The sequence below is a fragment of the Ixodes scapularis genome, unplaced genomic scaffold (assembly GCF_016920785.2).
Source record: "Ixodes scapularis isolate PalLabHiFi unplaced genomic scaffold, ASM1692078v2 PGA_scaffold11__112_contigs__length_91849675, whole genome shotgun sequence".
NCBI classification, from domain to species: Eukaryota; Metazoa; Arthropoda; class Arachnida; order Ixodida; family Ixodidae; genus Ixodes; species Ixodes scapularis.
In genome coordinates this window covers 58,365,028-58,386,252 of record NW_024609837.1, presented here as the reverse complement: position 1 = coordinate 58,386,252, position 21,225 = coordinate 58,365,028, and the positions used below count along the sequence as shown (strand labels likewise).

The 21,225-nt window shown below is 45.2% G+C and overlaps 1 protein-coding gene across 1 annotated transcript in view; it reads right to left on the bottom strand.

Moving 5' to 3' along the window:
• Nucleotides 1–377: 377 nt before the first annotated feature.
• LOC121835073 (peptidylglycine alpha-hydroxylating monooxygenase-like) overlaps nucleotides 378–21,225 on the bottom strand; it is a 36,158-nt gene continuing 15,310 nt past the window's right edge. Inside the window, exons 4-11 of the mRNA XM_042289009.1 lie at nucleotides 20,826–20,909; nucleotides 12,213–12,273; nucleotides 7,285–7,349; nucleotides 6,188–6,268; nucleotides 3,547–3,623; nucleotides 3,393–3,443; nucleotides 2,768–2,817; nucleotides 378–558 (exon numbers count right to left, since the gene is read on the bottom strand). Coding sequence (XP_042144943.1) covers nucleotides 378–558; nucleotides 2,768–2,817; nucleotides 3,393–3,443; nucleotides 3,547–3,623; nucleotides 6,188–6,268; nucleotides 7,285–7,349; nucleotides 12,213–12,273; nucleotides 20,826–20,909 — 650 coding nt within the window. The remainder of the gene's footprint in view (nucleotides 559–2,767; nucleotides 2,818–3,392; nucleotides 3,444–3,546; nucleotides 3,624–6,187; nucleotides 6,269–7,284; nucleotides 7,350–12,212; nucleotides 12,274–20,825; nucleotides 20,910–21,225) is intronic.

Sequence of the window (21,225 nt, the reverse complement as noted above, 5' to 3'; positions counted from 1 at the left end):
TAGAATGTTGTTACAATTGTAATAGTACTTTTCTTCTACAGATTGTAAGCATGCAGACATACTTAGTTCTATAGCTCCCGATGGTGGTATTACAAAAAAAGTTGGTTAGAAACATATGTTATAAAGTTGAAATGTTCTTGAGAATGTTTGTGTTTAGCACAAACATTCTCACATTAAGTGTCAGAATTTAATATAAATTGGACAAGAAACGCCTTTATTACTCTGTCGAGTCAGTCCGCCCGGAACATGTCCTGCATAAACAAAGTCATCATCTACACCCTCTCACCAGTTCAAAACGAGTAAACAAATAATACTGACACTTAGGGACACTACACACAAGGAAGTCCTAGTTGTTGAAACCTGGTTAGTGCCCCGCTTCAGTCAAGGGTGCTGGCATCTTTGTCAATATCCGATGTGATCAGGTTCCTGAGCAAGGGGTCCTTTCGCCAGTAGTACGATGGGGGTCCCTGGGAGCGGCACTCTTCCATACTCGTTATCTCGTCCACTTCCACGTAGTACATGAAATAAAAGGCGCACATCTCGTCGTCGTTGGTGGGGCTGGAGACAAGACCAGAGGGAGCTGGCGTAAGTGTATCTGGGATGCACAGGGGCAGTTCAGACGGAAAAGGGGAGAGGGGGGATATCTCTCGTCCAGTTATTTGAACTATTTCTATGTAAACGTACGAGAAAGGGGGCGGAAAGCCTCCTCTACAACTGCCGACCCCCCGCCTAAAGCCGACGGACTGGAGGCCCGTTCACACACTTGCATTTGACCACGACCACGGTGTAAGATAATACTCTTCAGGTGAGGATAGCGTGCTCCTTGCGCAGTGCAGATAAAGTTCGCTTTTCACTCTCTTTCTCTCTCTCACTAAGGTTTCAAGCGGCGCCGGCAGATGACTCGTCGACCCGTGGGCACGGCAAAGACGGCTCGTGCCGCCTCATGCTCCACACGCGCAGAGCTCCAGCACGGTTGTCGCTCGTGCAGAAGGGCCACGGTGTACCGGCCGGTACACCGTGGTGTCATGGCAAGAAGATAATTTTTTTCGCTCTCGCACAGTTTCGCCATTTGGCCGCCGGCGACACTGTCAGCTGCGGGCACGGTGGCCGCGGAATAATGCAGCCTTTCGGATGCCCGTCAAATGAATACTTTCTGATTCTTCGCACCGCGGGACGAGAAGAAAAGAGGCCACAAGGAGACGTCGCCTCCTTGTGGCCTCTTTTCTTCTCGTCCCTTTTCCGAAATACCCCAGTCTCGGGTTAAACAAAACTATGGTCAAGGAAATGATGGGGCATTGTTACTATGCTGACCAAGGTTAATTTTGATTCTGAAAACTATTTTTCTATGCGTCCTCTCTTCCTCTCTTCTGAGAAGTGTTTCGTAGTCGGGGACTCGAACCAGGTAGCGTGCCAGGAGTGGAGTCAGAGGATCTTGTGCCGCAGGTCCTTAGGTAGGGATTTCTTGGGTGATTGTTTGCTGGCATTCAATGCCCGCTGCTAACCGTCTCTCTCGCCTTAGCGTACAGAATACACCCAGCCGGCAAAGCTAAGTCTCATTCCGTTGCAGCACGAGCATGGCGGTGATTGACTTGAAATAGTAGGAAGACTCACGCTGTGAAGTTCAACACATTCGAATGCATCTGCGGCTGCGTCCGTAACATTGCACGGCTCAAGGGTACGTCATCAGCCTACGCGAACGTGACCCGCTGCTCTGGTGATCCGAAACCCAGAAGAAGGCCAGAAGTGGCCTCGCTGTGCCATCCTAGACTACGTACTCCCGCGACTCGTCTCGAGACCGCTGTTTTTCGGACAGCTCGCACCTGTGCCGGCAATATCAGCTCGCAATTCACGAGGCTTCTGTTTGGATTATGCTAGGCAAAACTTGAGGACTGCAATCCGTGCGTCGGTAGCGGAGGGTCGGTAGTAAGGACCTTCAGAACCGGGATGCTACCGTATCGTTTTTTCAACCGTAACAGAAGATAAGACATGTATGCCAAGATGCTTCAGGTGGTCCACTATTCTCAAAAATTACAAATGACACTGCAAGCACGATCTTCAACTAGGTAACCTACAACGAAAGTACGTATTGTCCTTTCATACAGCAGCGTGGTAAAGTTTCATGGTCAAGGCCACACCTACAGATAAAGAATACTAGTTCATTCCACCGTGACATCATGTGATAAATGTTGACAGGATTCCCTCGCCAGACAGACAGGATGTCATGGAAGGGACCGCGGTCAGCCCTTGATCAAACGTTTTTTTGGGCCCATTGAAGACTCCTTGTCGTCCGAAACCACTACCTTCAAGGCAAAGTTCCAAGCCTACAGGAAAGTAATTTCGGGATCGAAAACATCCACTTCAAGCTTCATCTCAGTTGGCGTCTAAAAAAAAAAAAAAATTGGAAAATGTATTGCACTATCAGTATTTCTGTATTTGTATTTCTGCCCTCCCTAAAATGTATTCCTGTATTTGTATTTCCAAATACATTTTGCCTCTTTTTAAAATGTATTTCCGATACGTATCGCGATACATTTTTACAGATATATCTTAGTATCAGTATTTTAGCTACTATTTTAATGTATCCCAGTATTTGTATTTCCAAATACATTTTTGAGTATTTCTGCCCAACCCTGCACACGTGTCCACCGCAACGCGCTAATTCGCTAATTAAAATAAAAATAATAATTAAACGCTTAGTTTTAATGTTTTTCTGCATAATGCCAGACGGCACACAGGTATCTGCGTAAATCAATCAATAAATCATTACCCGTCATACGTGTCTCTGTCCCTATAATTGTGCACAGTGCAGCGTGCTGCCTGCAATGAGTAAGGGAAACAAGTGAGGTCATATATTCAATTTTATTTGTATTAATTAAAGAAATGTCAGTTGTAAGATTAAAGCACTCCAAAAAGCAAAAAATACAGCCTCGGTGTCACCTGCCTCAGACATACAGGTGACCCTATAGTCGGTGGCAGGTTAGGAGTTCGGGGGAAGCTTCGCCCACCTCCCTCTCCAGCGTTCGCTCTGCTAAAGTGGAAAGGGGTGAGAGGAGTTCCCCTGCCACCAACTATGAAGTCGTCAGAGAGCATTCTAAACATAGAGGTAGGTATAAACAATGTCGCAAGAAAGGCTAATAATTTTTTTTAGTTCCATTAAGTGCAATAATATGCCTTGAAATTCCTAAAGTAATCAATGATATTCTCAGTTCAAGCAATAATACTTGTCCACATATTGTGGAAACGTGAGTTTGGAAATTAAAAGAAAATATTTCCCCAATTATTTGAGCTTACAATGTGGAAACGCCTTCTTTTAACTACAGCCACTGTAACTCGACAAACGAGGCAAAAAGAACCAAAAATAAAGCAAAAATGTCACGCTACAATTTCCTTACCAAGATGTCCCCCCTGACAATTGTTACAGCACTTTTGGCAGGATAAAACATCTGAAAAAGCAAGTAAGCACTGAGAAAGATACCTTGGTGACTTTCTTGCATATGCGCAGAAAATTCCATATCATTTTCACGAATAAAAAATGAATTAATTTACTTGGGCTTCGAGAGGATTGTGCTTGCCGATGTTGATCCACGTCCCGTTCTTCACCACGTAACCAGTCACCAATTTCCCTAGAAATGACGTCATCGTATAATTTACAATAATAATGACTACTAGATAGTGCACCTCACTTGGCCCTTCAAGTTCAGAAGATGAGTATGTTGGTGCAATTGCACCTTACTGAAAGAAGGAACATACGGACGGACAGGCGACTTGTTTGGCGTGTCATCTTGTCTGTCCGTGTGTTTACTCTCTGTCAGCGTGCCCTTGGCCCTTTCACAGCGAAGCTGTTTATGGCTAGGGTTCCGTGGATTTTTCGTGTACGTCAACGGAAATCGCAGCGCCCTCTCTTTGTCGTCGTTCCAAGCGCTTGCGTGCCTAGTTCCTTCCGCTCTCCCGGAGTGGCGGTCCCGTCGCGCGTGTCTAGTTTCCTCTGGCTCCTCGGGGAGGCGATAGTCGCCAACGCAAATTTATATAAAGAACCAGAAAGACAAGTTTCCGTTCTCCATTTTCACTTCCACTTTCCTCGTCGTAATGGGAAGGCCGCGTATAGTCCGGACTCTCGAAGAGCCACGCGTCTACGAAGAGCAAGGGCGGAAATGGCAACGAGAATGTCAGCGGCGGCAGCGGGCGGCAAACGCTAACGCCTGTGTCGTGTGCTAAACAGCTTCGCTGGTCATCTACCTTCACAGAGTAGAATATATGCCTTGTAATTTTTATACTTAACTTTTCCTCAATGCATCCTATTGTTTTCTTTAATTTATCGTTTCTGCTAGCTGGAGCCAATTACCAGGTTGTTACACAATTATAATATAAATGCCATTTCTTTTTTTTCTTTAGTGACAGCACGTTTTTTTCGTGTTGCAGTTGTATTAATCTGCGACTTTCAGTCATGGTGTTTGTCCTGACTATGGAAAGTAGGGTACAGTGCAGTGGCTATGCCATGACCATTGACATTCAGCTTTGCCCCTGGCTTAGATAGGAGCTGCAAACATGAGGTTACATCTTTAAGGGCTGTCTTCATTGTCCGACTTATCATATGTTTAGGTTTAGTTTACCAATTGACCGTGGTGTTATATAAGGTGTTTTTTTAAAGCTTAATTAACAGATTTGTTTTAGAAAGCCGTGAAAACTACACTTACGCGATTTGTGCAGGAGAGGTTACGGCCAGGGGGACATAATATACGGGGCTAATCATAACGATCAGTCATCTAAAGATGCAAAATTGTTCAGTTAACTTTTTAATTAGTGAAAATAGGCATGTGGTTCCAATTCAAAACTTACAGAGCGTCATCGAAAACCACTAAATTAATACTTGTAGGAAATACTTTGAGGGAGTAGAAAACGTGGTAGCCAGGGTGCTGAAGTTTCCACTCGTGGAGCAGGCACAAGGCTGGGGCTGCGATAACAGACGGAAAAATAGCGCGGGCGCCTTATCCCACAGGCAGCCTCGCTCCCGCTGCACAAGTGGTTAACTTTAGCGCACTACTTCTCACGCGCCCAATGTACTTCCAAAGATTACTGATTTTAGTGGTTCAATAATTACTGATTTAGTGGGGAGGAGGTGGAGGGAAGAGGAGGAGAGATGCCGGCTATTCGTTGTGCAGGCAAGTGATATCACCACTCATAAATCACAGAGAGGCACGCATGAAAACGTGGTGCACTTGTTGTCCAAGTGGCCATCTACATGGGTAAGGGTCTGCGCTGTGCCCATCGATCTTTGTGGCACGTCAGACGAAGTTGGTGAACTTTGTGCCGCCAAGGTCGACAACGGCTTTCTCGTGGTACCTATGTATCTCTTGTTTACGGCACTCAGTGAATATTTCGTGCAAGACAAAGAAGAACTTTATACCGGTCCTGCAGGAAAACATCCCATTGACCCCGAGGGACGTGCATTCGCTGTTCTGCTGTGCCATCTCGGGGAAGCACGCTCAAGACTAATGCTGAGGAAATCAAAAACCCCAGGCAGTCTTCGACAGAGCTGACAGCAAATAGGATGACATCGAGAGAATAACGTGCTTCGTCAAAGTGTTGATTTTAGCGCTGTCTCGTTCTCCCGCCTTGGTCCTGCTGTCCTGTTTCCTGGCACCGGCAGAACTTAGACAGAGTGGAGCTTCCAGATGTGAGAACTACATTTCCTCTCTCCGGACAAGCGGTGAGCGAGAATATCAGAATATATATATTTTTGTCCGATTGTTTAGCACGGTACATCGCAAAATCGGAATACCTCAAGAGAGGATCGAAAGGAGGAGGAAAGGAGGGGAGGGGGAGGAGCAGGGGTCGAGGGGAGAAGCACGGGAGGAGGAGCAGGGGAGGAGGAAAGGGTACGAATGAGGAGGAAGTGCGTACCTTCCCCTCAGTACCCTACCCTCTTCCTCAAGAGCTGCGCTCTAATTTGGCGTTACAGGAAGTTGTAAACGTTTTTTTTTTAAACAAATCTGTTTCTTAAACAAAACACAGAACAACCTGAATAGTCGCGACATATTTTGTTCACGCTTCTTGCTTCGTTCCTCGACGTTCTAAACGGCTAACGTAACAGGCTCATGGACAAGGGGTGATAATGACAATCTGTATCTTGCTACGCCCTTTGTTTCTGAAGTTGTCAAAGCGTCCAATGTGCTTTCATCACACTCACCGAGCGAGTGCGTGTGGGTCCGAAACGCAAACGGGTATAGGGTTATGTTATCCTTGAATTGGCAGGCAACCTCCATGTTTTCTGCAAACGAGAGAGTCACTAGTGAATCCAATTCACGAAATATTAAGCACCAAAGTCACATGGTTCCTCCACGGGAATGTAGAGCCATTGTCTTCCCTGCCTCCTAGCATCAGACATTCAGTTCAGTTATATTACCTCAAACATGCTCAAGAGAGCAAGAGAGCTCAATGGAGTATCTAGAATATAATGCATAACAATAAAAACAAAAGCAAGAAAAAAAAACTGTACAGATTTTACAAAAATAAATAACACATTTCACGATTTTCTTTTCTTTTTTTTTTCAGTTTTGTGGACAATGTGCGTGGGCAATGAGTTCCAGTCGGCAATGGAGAGAGTGGAGAGTTTTGAAATATGTTAGTTTTGGAGAAGTTCTGTATCTTAGTATCACAAGCTGGTACTGACACACATACGACCAAAACCTCGCAAGGCTGATCGGTCCCACTTCAGGCCATGGCAATCGCCATTTTGGTCCTTTAAAATCTTGGAAGCTTTGAAAGTGTCATCCTACCAGTCATGCCTAGATCGCTGTGGAACAACACTAAACTGACTGCGCTCCTCGCCAACGTAAGCGTCTTTGGCACTATGCATACAATCAACTTATCAATCATGCTTATCTCCAGATATCTCTTACAATAACATTGGTACGCTTGTTTCCCCTCTCTCTGTAATAGACTTCTCTATAAAATTACCCGTCGTCACCAGCGAATTCAGACCGGCCCATCAAGGATGGAGAGGCCCTAGAAGAAACTGCTCATTCCATGAACCAAAATGGCGACCATACGGGGAACTTGGCGCTACTTTCCCCATGATCTAGTGGCTTTATTAAGCGCTATAAACTAGTCACCGACGAGATAAGAACGGCGCCTCGTGAGACCTGAGCGTGCACGTGCAGGCTAAGCACGATGGACGTCAACTGGCGTGTGTGCCGCCCGAAAGAGACACCGTGCCGCGTTGTCGCCTCTTCAGGGACCATAATCGACTAAATTCGATTTTACGTGAACGATGTCTTCTCTCACCCCAATGCCTGGCGGGAATCATGCCTCCTGCCCTTATTCTTAAAACTCCCGCTCTCCTCCTCACCCTGAAAAAAAAAAAAAAAGGAGAACGTGGTCAGTATGTGACTCACTAAATATGCGGGTTAATTTATTATTTAGCGACCTTGCTCAGCATTGTGGAAGTGTAGCTATTACATCTGGGCCTGCGTCAAAGGGGAACTGAAGTCGATTCTGAGATCGTCCTTTTGTGGTGACAGCTCAGTCTAGACGCTCTAAGCATCCCAACAAGCCCGAAATCACAACCGGGCGCAGCTTATTTCCTCGTTAAAAGCGTGTTCAAAGATGACGACACGCCCTTTTTGGGGAGAATTATCTTTCCAGTGAAGTGGTCGACGAAGGGCGCTTGTCGGCGAGTTGGAAGCGAAGGCTTCGCCCACGGTGAAAAAGAGGAGTCTTATCTGAATGTGTACCTATCAGACTCTGTTCGAAACGATATAATACACCCATTCGGAGTCTGCGCGTACTGTCGGGCTTTCATTCGTCCACCCAGTGTAGTTCGTGAGAAAAAAGAGTTCACATGTTTTTCTCTTTTTCCGAGATGAATAGGCGGTTCTGTAATATAGGACTTGGTAAATGCGAGAACTAACAGATTTCAAAGAATATAAGATCAAAAGCGACCTTTTCCAGAATTGACTTCAGTGCCCCTTTAAATCCGTGTGTAGCAAGGTATACCCAAATGTTGTAGTGACGACCGAGTGACATTGTTGTACTATTTTGTTTCAGCGTTTTTGGAATTACAACAGAGATAGAAGAGCAAGTTAACAACACGATAAAGCACAAGAGAAATAGTCGCACTGAAACATTTTCAAGAATATAAACGCAAACATTAAGGCCGGTTCTCACATGCAGCGAAGCGCTGATGTAGCGCTCCTCACGTGTCGTCAGCTACTTATCGTCTGCCATGAGCAAGTTTTGACTCTGCGATACAAAGTTGGTGAACGCTCCCGTCAGCACGCGTTTAGCACGAGGTCAGCGCTATCTATGTTGCGCTCCGCTGCATGTGTGAACACGCCTTTAGGCCCAGCTGAATATCGATATTCACTAAATTAGTGAGTAAGTACATCTATGTAATGATAACAATTAATAATAATAATAATAATAATAATAATAGCAATAAAAATTATTTAGACTTAGAAGAATGGATAGTTGGGCGAGTTGGTGGGGATTCATCGTAGGAAATAGCGCGAAAAACAGACGAGGACGAAGAAGAAACACACGGGACGAGCGCTGTTTTGACAACATCAATAAAACTATGTGTTGGGAAAGAAGACCTCTAACCGACTTTCCAACCATTTATTTTTTCTCTGTTAGCAACATTCGTTTTACAAGGCGTCCCCCATAAATATTTAGTGTTTTTTCATCGCAAAAGTAAATTACACAATGCCAAACGCTCATTCTCCTCCAAAATATGGCGGACCGAACAAGGTGGCAAAGTTTCAACATTAACCGTTATGTCATTTAAATAACTCATAAGGGATTTTTTGAAAATTCTCCCGTTCGGGTTTTCGTGTTTAGCGCCGTGTATTCGAGAGCTAATTCAAGAGCTCAATCAACCAACATCCTCTCAAAAAAAAAAAAAAAGTATAATTTTTGAGTAAGATAACGTGTATAGTTCTGAAACTGGGCACCTGGTTCAGCCAGCTAGCGCTACATTTGAGCGAAGAATGACCCTTCGGCGCTACGTAACTGTATTTGCAAAAAAAAAAAAAAAAGTCCGAGGACACCTAAGCACTTCTTATGAGTTGTGAGTGCAAAAGCATGCTGCCTGCGACGTATTGCTTCCGCCTCCCATTGTCGAAGGACCTCGTCCTCTTGCCGCCTGAGACGCTTTGAATCGCGACCCGCTTGCGCCTCCCGACGGCCGAGCGCGCGCTCTCGTGAAGTGGCCGCGCCGCGCTGAGCTCGGCCGTGCAACCTCCCCGGAGTCTGCCCGTGCGAGCTCCAGGCTCCGCGGCCAGCCGCTTTCTCTTACCGGCGGCCCGGCCGCAGCGCCGCTGTAGAGAGAGCTTCTCTAGTGGCGTTCCTTGGAACTACGCCGCTTGAGAGCCAATGGGAGCGTCGTTCCTCAAGACTATGACGCGGGCCAGCCATTGGGAGTCTATCCATCAGATTTCTGCTACAAACGACAGGCTTCGCTCCATTGGGACAGGGGAAGGTGCCGTTTGGCGCAGCTTCAAAAGCTGATGACGTCGGTTCGCTTCATGGGACAGTTAACGCTTTCGCAATAAAAGCTTGTCAGTGTTTTTTTTTGTTTTTTTTTGGGGGGGGGGGGGACACCTTTTTTGCTAATCTAGTAGGAATATGCAGTAAAGGCTACGTATGCACGTAGTTTTAAAGCTTTGGCAATGCGTGTTTTTTTTTTTCGTTCAAGCGTTTTGCTGTCGCACGTACCTGCACCAAAACCGAAAGTCTCGCGCCGTCATTTTCTCACCTCGCCCACACCATGTGCACTTTTCACCGAGATTTTTTGTTTTGTTTTGTTCTGTCGTACGCTTTCCTGCCGCCTTCCCTTCATGATGAGCATTGCGTCCGTCGCGACGTCACCAGGTACTAGCGTTGTGCAGTGTCTCACGAGCGAAACGCTACAACGAACGCGCTTGCAGCTTCTGTGCGGCGCGGCTCTCGTTTTCAGCCTGCTTGCCGCTAGGGGCGGGCAGAGCCGTATGTACAGAGTGTTTGGTCATTCATTGGGAAGTATAGGTGTTAAATGAGGAGACGCCATTGGCTGAAAGCGTGCTGGGCGTGTTCCAGGGCGTCTTCAGAAGTTTGAATGCGGCCAACCAATAGCCGGAAATAATACCCTGGCGGTGGTCGCCAAAAACAAACTTAATAAGTGCGTCGGGGTAACTCTCGGTTACTGAAAATGTGGTGCACGTGATGTTTCCAATCACGGTCGTCCAAAATCACGGTGGAAGAGTGCGACTAGCGGAACGATCGACATAATCCGTACGCCAGGCGCCGAGGGCCGGGAATCTGCCGTTCGAGCGGTCACACTCTGTTTGAGCAAAACAGAGTCCAGTGACTCTGTTTTGCTCAAAACAGAGACACTGGACTCCGTTTTAACAGAGTCCAGTGGCCCATTCGTTTCTTACATCTTTCTGCGTGATCATGATCGAAACGTCACGAGCACCTCATTTTCAACCATGAACGCTTACTACATTTAACTCTTATGCGCTTATTAAAACGATTAAAACTGTTTCTCGCTACCATTGCTAGGGGATTCTTTTCGGCTTCCGGTTGGCCAGGAGAGCATGCCAAGCCCTCTTTCTGCCTCTGGTGCACGCCCTGGCTCTGCCCGCCCCTCCCATTGACCAAGCTCTCTGTACACACGGCTCTGGGGATGGGTCGGAGATCATCTAAAAGGATGACGTCATGGGCAAGCCTTGTCTTCTAAATAGTATTTGATAGCGCAAAAAATAAAAAAGTGACGAAAAAATTACGCATATTAGATCTATTTGATTTAAACAATGTTCATTTGATTTTAAAAAGATTAATTTGATTTAAATTACTATAGCTCGAATATAACGATTCTTAACCCCTATATATGTATTTTTCAAAATGGCATTGATAATTCGTCCGATCACCGATAACAATGCGGAAAAAAGGATTACTGTAAATGTAAAGTGCAGTTTAATTAACAACTTTCTATTGCTATTCTTCCAGCCATACAAAAAAAAACCATTGTTTTAAGTAAATTAAAAAGCACTTCTTTATTTTTTTAGTGATGATTTTATTGCAATGGCATAATTTTTTTATATTTTGCTTTTTCGTTTTCCTTGTGATTTTTTTTTTTTTTTTTTGCAACAGGACGGCGTTGCTTAGCTGGCGGATGGAATGGAAGGCAGAAACCGGGCTCAACGCTTAGATTTGCCTTAGAAGAGCACTTTTTACTGCGGAGCTGTTAGGGGCTAGTTTCTCCAGTATCGTGTCCGTCAGCAAACAAATGATGACACCAAACTCCGGACAGCTACCGCCATTTATGAACGACGACGGCCACCAGACAACCGGCAAACCGGGTGACTGGTTGCCGCCGTCGCTTATAAATGGTGGCAACCTTTCCAGCCTTTCCACCTTGCGGCCGGCCATTACTTCATTCCCACCATAGTACAGCTTCGCTGGTCTTCCTTCTTCCCCAGAGTGGAAAGCCTGAAACTTTTCTTTGTACATGTTAACCCTCGTATAAATCTTTCTTGCTCAATGATTTAGATCATAATTTAATTCTCGGAAAAAAGTAAAAGTACAGGCAAGCTATAGTGAATTGCAGACATAACAAAACCTGAGACACTGGAAGAAGGAAAAAAAAAAGACACAAAAGAGAGGACGAAACACACAACGTCTCGACGGTGTGTGTGCCGTCCTCTTTTTCGTGTCCTTCTTCTCCTTTTCTTCCGGTGTGTGAGGTTTCGTTATGTGTGCAATTTAGGTCTTATTGATTTTTATCCTCCAACCTGGCTAGCACACCGCAGAATGCTTCCGCGCTGCAGGACCCGGGGATACTTAATTAAATCCTTACCCCTGCCAGTTTCGATCTCTATGAGCATCACATTAAAACGGCGACTTGGGCCAGTTGGTTCATGATCACGTAGATAAGTTGAAAACAAACAAACAATTAAAACATGGGAACAAACTAGACAGACAAGAGCGTGAGACAAGAGCACTGTACGGACAAAAGCACTGTGTGGTCTTGTGCCATTTCCGCGTGGTGCACTCTGAAGTAGACCCCAGGCTGGCAGTGGTACTGCAGTGGCTACATTTCTCATCTACAGCGAAGACACCAGATGCCCATTGGGATTGGCTAACGTCCCGCTTTCTAAACAAACACACAACACAAACAGTACGGGTGAAAGCTTATTTTTTATGGAAGCGAAAGTTGAGAAATAAACTCATACTCATTGGTGTCGCCAGACAACAGCGAGAGCACAATGCCAGAGTTGTCCCTTGTCACTCCATCTGGAAAGATAAAACGGTGATGATCTAGTAATTTCAGACTAGCAATGCCGGAAACGCGGGAGAGGAGTGGCAACCATCAAAACGTAGGAAATTAGGATGATGACTAATTATTATTATTATTTTTTTTTTTAAATTAGCAGTGATGGAAGCAGGATTCGACCTTTTGTAGCTGGTTGTGTAGCAGGCAAAACATTTGTTTGGGGCAGTCACTGATCATTTTCGAGAATATGCCAACATCTCTTAGCACGTCACTTGAAAATGAAATGTGATTGCATAGGTAAATGAGTTCATCTTTGATAATGACTGAGGTTTCCTCTTTGATACTGGAGCATATTAGAGCTCAGCTCTTAGGCGCCCGTTTCTGACTGGAGCGGTGTTGCCGTCGCCGTCGGCGTAACCACGCGCTGAATTATGGGACGTTTCCCATCATGACGTCACACGTGACGTCACACGGCGCCTAAATTTGGCGGGAAATTTTTCCACTCAATTTGGTGGAAAATTTTCCCACTAAACTTAGCGGGATATTTCTCCTGCCAAATGTAGCGGGAAATTTTTCCGCTAAATTTAGCGGGAAAAGCTTTTGCTAAATTTAGCGGGGATTACACCGCCAGTTTTTCCGTTAAATTCAACGGGAACATTTTTTCATCAATTTTATCGGGGAAATTTCCCCGCCAAATTTAACGGGGAAATTTTTTCCGCCAAATTTAGCGGGAAATTTTCTTCATAAATTTAGTGGGGAAATTTTCCTGCCAAATTTAGCAGGGGAATTAAGCAGGAAATTGCCCCACAATTTCACGGCAAACTCCCCTCCGTTCCCTTTCCTCCTCCTAATTAAGAGCTGCACTCTAATTCTGCATTACAGAGAATCGTAAATGCGATTCATTTTTTTATTTATTACCTTTTGCAATACGAATTGACAGGGCGCCCAAGGAACACCAAGCGTTCTTTTTAAGAATAAGGCTCTAGTCAGGGAATGTTTAATTTACAATGGCGACTGAAAATTCACGAAAGATGAATAATAGTGCAACACTTCAGTTGGGATAAACCTTATCTCCCCTTTTATCTTTACAGTTGGTAGTGTATTTAGCCAAAATATATAAGTTGTGAAAAATGCCTGCAAAATCAAGCTCGTCGATCAACAGAAATGCATCGCCCAAGTTTTACGAATTTAGGCAGTGACTATTCCGACGTCCACGATTAAAATACTTCAAAAAATTATTTCGACGGCCGTGACGTCACTTCCGTAAAATGTCAAAATAGTGGCTTTATCATTTCGACGTTTCCCGTCAATGCAGCCCTCGCTGGTTGCATTGACGGGTTTCGTAGTTTTGTCCGGTTCAATTTCTGATGGTGTTGTAGGTGTTGTGTTAACATGTTGACGGGGTCATGTGTTGCGTGCCCTATATGTTTCGAACCTAGTCGGCAGTGAAAATGTCTTCTTCAGCGTGTGTGGGGGACTGGCCCGACAGGTGATTCTTTCGGACGTGACACGCCCCGGAGACGATGTTCTAAGCTCTCGCACGTCATTTGAGCACGCACCTCACTTAAAAATTTGAATCTGCATCAAAGGCAAGCTGGACATCTCTCTGCCTCGCCGGCACGTAACGACTGTAAGAGCGTACACTACGTAACACTGAGGAATTTGACACGATTTGCGTACATTCATATCGTGCGGGAGCGTCTTCGTAACGTTGCAGTCTCTCTTTTCGTTTGGCTCCCGCCATATTTTTACCCGGGGTTTGTGAGGTCGTTGTTTAGTTCACATCTTCTTTATGGTTCGTGTATAACGAGCGGGTTTAACTACGAAACGATCGGGATGCCAAATAAAAGGTTGTGAATGCAACCATTGCCTCCTTGATGTCTCTTGACCGGTGCGAACGAACAAACGTTCTGGCGCGGTTGAACGAGATGCACGTATTTTTCCAAACAACTGTAAATTTTATGACACGTCATTAAGCTCCCTTGTTTATATAAATCACGTGAAATAAATCACGAAAAACAGCGGTGCCGCCTTCTTTAGTGCTGGGCACAACCAAGCAAACGATACGAGCGACTTAATAGCTGATGTAACTGCAGTCGACTGCACATCTGTTTTCGTAAAATGCGTGGTGAACCGCGACGCCGCCTGCGAGCGAGATGATATTAATGTGACCGCCACTTTCGATCACTTTCCAGTCCGAACTCCGAAGTTCCAAAGTTCTAAGTTTGAGATGTCACAATGAGCAGAAATAATTATTTTGACGGAGGACAGCAAAATGATTTCTAAAAAAAATTTTCACATCTTCAGGAAGTGACGTTGCGGTCGTCAAAATAATATTTAGAAACTATTTTGAGCCTGGGCGTCGAAAAAGTCACTGCCATTCAGGCACCTGCCAAACTCAAAACTTTCATATTATGAACTGCCAAAACAACCACCCCCAAATATAATGAAAACTTAGACTTGTGCAAGTGACACTGCTCCTCAGCGGCGTTCGTTGGAACCACAGTGAAGTCAAAGTTCGCTGTTCTTTTGATCGACAGCTGCACGGGACAACCTTGACTACCGTTTATTCCACTGATCTCTATAACAAATGCTGGATCGCGCTTCCCCGCTTCAAGCCCATTGCGCGATTGAAGCCACCGGTCGGCCATCTTACCGGTTCTTCGGAAGCATTGTCAAGGCGGCGGTTGTCTCTGTTGTCACGTGACCTACACACGGTAACCATGGTAACTGTCTAGGCTTGACAGCGCTAGAGCATATCTCGTAAGATGGTCGACGGTGGCTTCATTTTCAGTGCGGGGGAGCGCAATCCAGCAATTGTCATAGAGATTAGTGGTTTATTCAAATATAGACCCACTTTTTTTTTCTCTCGTGGCGCAGATTTTTAAGACTAGAGACCAACCTACCACAACGACAAAAATAAAGTAGGCCTAGAATGATACTGACCATAATTACTGAGCCTATCGCGCTGGCCCATGTCAGCCGCTGCACCTAGCACTCCGGTGCAAAGTGGTGAAGCTCGACACGCGCGGGCCGGTGAGAGGCGGCACCGAGGCATGTGACATACAGGATAATTGATTGATCTCATCAGGAGTGCAAGAACCTGGTTTCGTCTTATCGCGGTAGCCGCCATCCTACGATTTGGCAATGTTTCCTCGCAACCTTTAGCTCCTCACATCGCCAACATCGTCTGGAAATGTAGACGATGTCGGCGATCAATCCGCCAGCACATCGACCAACCAACGCGGTTGACGAGCAATCTCAACACTTCGTTCACCTTAATTTAAAGCGCAGCTGCTGCTACGAGCGAGCCCATGGGACCAACCAGCGTCAAAAGCGCGACTTCATGGCATTCGTCCATCTTTCTGTACGCGGTCTTTCATCGACTCAACGAATCAAGTGCAGCGACTGTCCCATGACTTGCGACCTCGAGACTTCGACTGTACTCTGACCTAAGACAAGACAAACTACACGATGCCTAGAGACACTCAGAAATAAATAAATGTACCTTTTTTTTTCCTACTACTTCTCTGAATATCGAAGTCAACCAAAATTATATATATATATTTTTTTGGTTTTGCTTATTTTGGCATAGGTGTGACGTAGTTCTTGGCACCTTGGCACAACATGTAGCATACTTTCGTTCACAGCGTCATTCGGCGCAAACGGCGCAGCACTTACATCACTGAATTAGTGAAAATAGACACATGGTTTCAATTAGAGACTTGCTGAGCGTCATCGAAAACCAATAAATCAGAAATATTTAGAAAGACTTTGACCTCGTGAAAAGCGTAGTAGTGCGCTAACGTTACCACTCGTGGAGCATGTACAAGGCTGGGGCTAGATAAGAGACGGAAAAATCGTGCGGGTGCCTTACCGCAACCGCTAGCCTTGTACCTGCTGAAAAAAAGGAAGGCGGAAATACTCTCGTCTCGTAGGCCTCTGTCAGCACTCTATGAAGTTGTTCTGCTAAATAGTTTTTATCTCTTTTGTAAACAGCCGCATTTAAACCACCAGGGCCAGGCGTTTTCCCTCATTGTAGTTCATCTATTGCAGCACCTATTTCACTTACTTCAATCGGCTGTTCAAGCCAATCGGTCGTTTCTTCTTTTAATCTTGGCATCAATTTTAAGAAGGCGTTTTCAAACGACGTCAGATTAAGAGTTTTGCCTCACTCAAATAGCTGACAAAACTCAACGGATGCCTGCACGATTGCTCCTTCGTTGGTGCTTATTGAAACATGATACTGTATTTTATTGATTTTCTTTTTACTTGCGTATTGCTTTCTCTGCTAAGTGCTCTTTTGGTAGGCTGTTCACCAAGAAAAAATATCTCGGCACGTGATCGAATTACAGCACCTCTAGACTTCTCAGTCTCCATGGCTGATAAACTATATTTTGTCATTCTAATATCATTAATGAATTTACCAGGACTTTCACATTCGAATGTGAAAAGCCTTCTTAAATCAGCGTGCAGCAGTTTCTCCTCGGCATCGTTTAAGTATTTTAGAGTATTTTATCGTTCTAATTCTGCTAGCTTTATTTCTTGCTTCATCATTTCCCATGACCCAAATGAGCTTGTAAAATAGCTACTTGTCGTCTTCGCCAGAAACGTCTCTAATTTCTTAGTAAAAGTTTCATCCTCTAGAAGCTTAACGTTTAATTTCCATAAATCCCAATTGAAGCGATATTTTTCTGCTTTAGTTTTGCCCAGAGTAAAAGTCACCAGTGCATGATCACTAAATATGATTGGAAGAACCTTATAATTGTCTGCACCACTCACAAGCTCGACTGATACGTAGACTCTGTTAAATCTACCGCTACTAGACAAGCACAGCCGTGTAACGCAGCGTTTCAATTTTGTTCTGGTAAGTGGCAACATCATGAAGGTAATGTTCCTCAATTTTTTTCTTTTAACATCAGTGCACTAGCATCCTTTTGAATATTGATACTTGACCTGTCATTGGGCTCACAAACGCAGTTAAAATCACCTAACAGTTCTATTTTTGGTAAAAAATTAAGAAATTGGCGAATGATATAAAAAAAAGTTCTTTCCTCCCTTTTACCTGACTTGGACAGCCAACGCAGATCACCCACCAGTTCATTTAAAGCATCGGAAACTCACACACGATAAGTCTACCATCATCATCACCAGTTATAGCATAATCATTTGGATTTTAAAGCACGCGTCTAATAAATGATAGACATCCCCTGATGTGCCACCAGTGTGACTGACACAAACATCGAAGATGGTTTCAAAAGGCTACACTAGCTTGTTGGTCTCTTCCTTAGTATCTGTTACGTACGATAAAGTGCATATGTACAAACTGGGGCGTATCGCCATCTGCCGTTGTGACAGTCACCACAAACCCGGAGCGTTGGGAAGACAGCGCGAGCAAGGACACGAGGCCCGAGTATCGCGAGACGAACGCACTACACCGCCATGGCAGTTGGGCTACCGAACTCATAATTCCCTTTACATTTACTACTACAAATACTAATTAAACAACTTCTAACACTATCCACTTTTGTTGCCTGAACTGCAAAGATGTCAAGCTCGTTATCCTCCAGAACTTTTTGTATCTGATGCTGTTTGTGACTCGTGGACATGCCACGAACGCGTTCAGAGCCCCGAAATTAACTGAACCTACGATCCGTACCATCTTTTTGCAGTACCACACAACTGACACAAACAAGGCCGTCCTCACAGACTACTAAGTCCTTAGCTTACGCCCCCCCCCCCCCCCCCCCCCCCCTTCTCTGGAGGTACTAGAGGGGCCTCCAACTTCGGCTTGCCATGAGGAGACCACCCGGGTACCGGCACTTGCTCTGTCGCCCATGACCTTTTAACGGCCTGGGCACCAGCGTTGGCCTTGGAGGCGCCCGTTCTTTCCTCGATGTCCGCGCGGGCCGGTGATGCCTAGACCCAAGGGGTTCATTGCTCACGCACTCATCTCCACCAGGGTCGCCGACAGTTAGGTTCTTAACTTCAGGCAGTTTCTGGTGGACGCCACCGGAGGTTGCTTGTTTAACACGTTCGGTTGGTTGTGGTGTCTTTCCGAGGTCCTCCACCCCAGTGGCCTCCGCGTCAATGGTGTCCGCTTCGTCCAGGATAAAACTCGACTCTTTCCTCTTCAGTTAAGGGCCCAGCAACGGCCGCGTACGTCACCACACACTGATCAGCTTCATGACCAAAACGACGGCATTGGTCGCAGCGGGTACCCGGCGCTCCCGACAAATATGGCCAGTAGGATGGCACCTGAGACAGAGTGGCACGTGGCCTGGCGCCACCCCACGCGCCATCCCTTCAGCCGTTCGAACCTGGTGTGGTAAGTCTTCCACAGTGAAGCCTGCCTTCAGAGTGACGAAAACAGTCCACGTGTTCGACTCGATGGACTCACATCCTTGGACGCGCCACCTTTCAGTACTGCGCCAAATTGATACGCACCTCGTCGTCCGGCACATGATATTTTATCACCACGGCCCTACTGGTCCGTTATGGCCGCTCCGACGGAGCTCTACATTCAGCGTCCGCACGCTTCGGTGTCTGGTAGTGGAATCAGGTCACGCAGACACGCTTGCAGGGGAACGAGCGAGGATTTATATTTCCGCTCTTGAAGGTGAAGCTTAAGTGTCCTCCTGTAATTTTCTGCACGCATACTGATAACGCATTTTCGCAATAGGGGTAAATTCGCTATACCCGAGCTCGAATTGTAATGGGGTTTGACGTATTATTACTAGTAGACAGAAACAAAGACAAAACAATATAGTAATAAAAACATAACAAAAGCGAAAGATCAGTTGTTAGGAACAGTCACACTACCGAGTGTGCACAACGTCAAAATCGGACGCCACAAAAAAAAAAAAAAAAAGAAAAGGGAGGTGAGTATAAGTTAAAACAACCCATCGTACACATATATGACATCATCTCATACACGAACGTTGCCTCACAACATTCGTCACGAATCGACATACACTTTTATGTTAGCCCATCTTAGCACACCAGTTTCTTGTTTCCATCAACATAAATCCTAGATGAAGCCAACTACTTTAAAAAGGGCACTTCGTTACTGATACATTTCGAGAAAAGGTAGCGAAGTTATCTTAACAGTTACCGCAAGGAAAAAAAATTCGCTACAGCGACGATTATAACACAGACGGTGTTATTTTTAGTGACTTTTCCATAACATAATAAATACCCCCCCCCCCCCCCCCCCCCCTCCTACCACCGTTTATTTTATGACGCGCAAGTTGGCCCAAGTCACGAACGTAGCACTCGAAATGTCGGCACAGATCATTTGTAAAGTGCGAGAAATGGCTATAATGTACACAATACATGGTCATAAAACCCGAGACCCTTCTGTGTTCCTGAGTCTCGGGTTTTATTACCATGAATCATCACCAGCTCGCTTGTTTTTTTAAGTATTATTGCAGATATTGTACACGTTCAATTAAATGTTTATCCTCAAGAAACTGTTTCGATGAATTTTGCGTCGTTACATTCATCGAAAGCAACGCCGCGCTGGAGAAGTTGCAGTTCCAAGATGTTTTGCCTCATTCGCCTTACATCACGGACCTCGCGCCATCAGACGTTTGGCTGTTTTCCAAGATAAAAGAACATCTGAACTTCTGAAGCGTGCACGGTTTGCGAGCGATGACCAGGTTACCGATGCAGTGCACCGCTGGTGTTGTCAACAGCCGGCCTCAATCATTTACGACGGCATGCGGAGAGTAGTGCAAAGTTATGTGTTCCTGGGCAAAAAGGAGATTCCAAACTTTTATTTGAATGTAACATCTTTCAATTCCTTTTTTGAATAAAAAAGTTACAGCCCAAGAGACAAAACCTATTGATCATCCCACGTACTTTCATACACGACACCAGTTCACCTCTTTTCCTGGTCTCGGCACTAGCGTGATCGAACATCACCAGCTCGCTTCCGACATCCCATGTCAAGTACTGTACATTCCCTCACAACACCACCCAGGCTAGCAAGTTCAGAGTACTCCCAGCTGACGTCATCTCACGACTCCAGACAGGCCTCTGCTCCAACGGCCTGTCTAGGCAAGTTTCGCTATGTCAGCCATTAGAAGACTTTTTTTTTAACATTTGTTTCAGTATTTGCGCAAAAACTCAATACGGCCAATTTCTTTTTATTTTATTTTATTTTTTTTTGGTGGGGGGGGGGGGGGTGGAGTTGGACGGTATCATCTCCTCGCCCAACTCCAATTTCGATGCTACAGCGCTTACGTCGTTGCTTTCTGCCGGTGTGACGCGGCAAAACTACAAAAAGGAAGCTAAGATACATGTATTCAGATTTTCTCACTCGTGGAAAGCATGGGTGACTTCTGTGGCGATTATTCTTGGCGCAAGAAAACGCGCCGACAGAATACTTGGTAGTTCCCTGGTTCTACCCTGACCCGGCAGCTTTGACATAACCAACGTAGTCAGCCGGAAGGTTAAAAGGTTTGCATAGCGTATGTCTGTTGAAAAAAAAAAAAAAAATAAGACTGCGGAGTATTAGCCTTTAGGCGAAACCGATGATAGTAATACACATCAAACTGAATGCACTCACCGAGGAAAGGGGTTGTATCGGCATAGTGCACTTGAAGCACAAGGTAGTTAATGCCGCTGTTGCCTCCGATTTTAAATCCGACACCTGGAAGTTTCGATGACAGTTTTAAAGCTACATTTTGTTCTTTCCCACGATGTCATAGCCCAGCCCATGCAATGCAAATCGGACAACAGGAAAAGACGGGTACACCGAGAAAAGAGATAGCTTTCATGATCAAGACTTATTTTCCCCTCGAATAAATGGTTACAAACCAAAAACCACAAATTTTAGTTTCACTCTTACCTAAAAAACAAGATGGGAGTAGAAAACAGTGTCGAACTGTTTTTCAGAAGTAAAAATATCTCAAGCATATATGCTTGAGATATTATGATAAGTTCGAAGTAGGGTTTTGAGAATATTT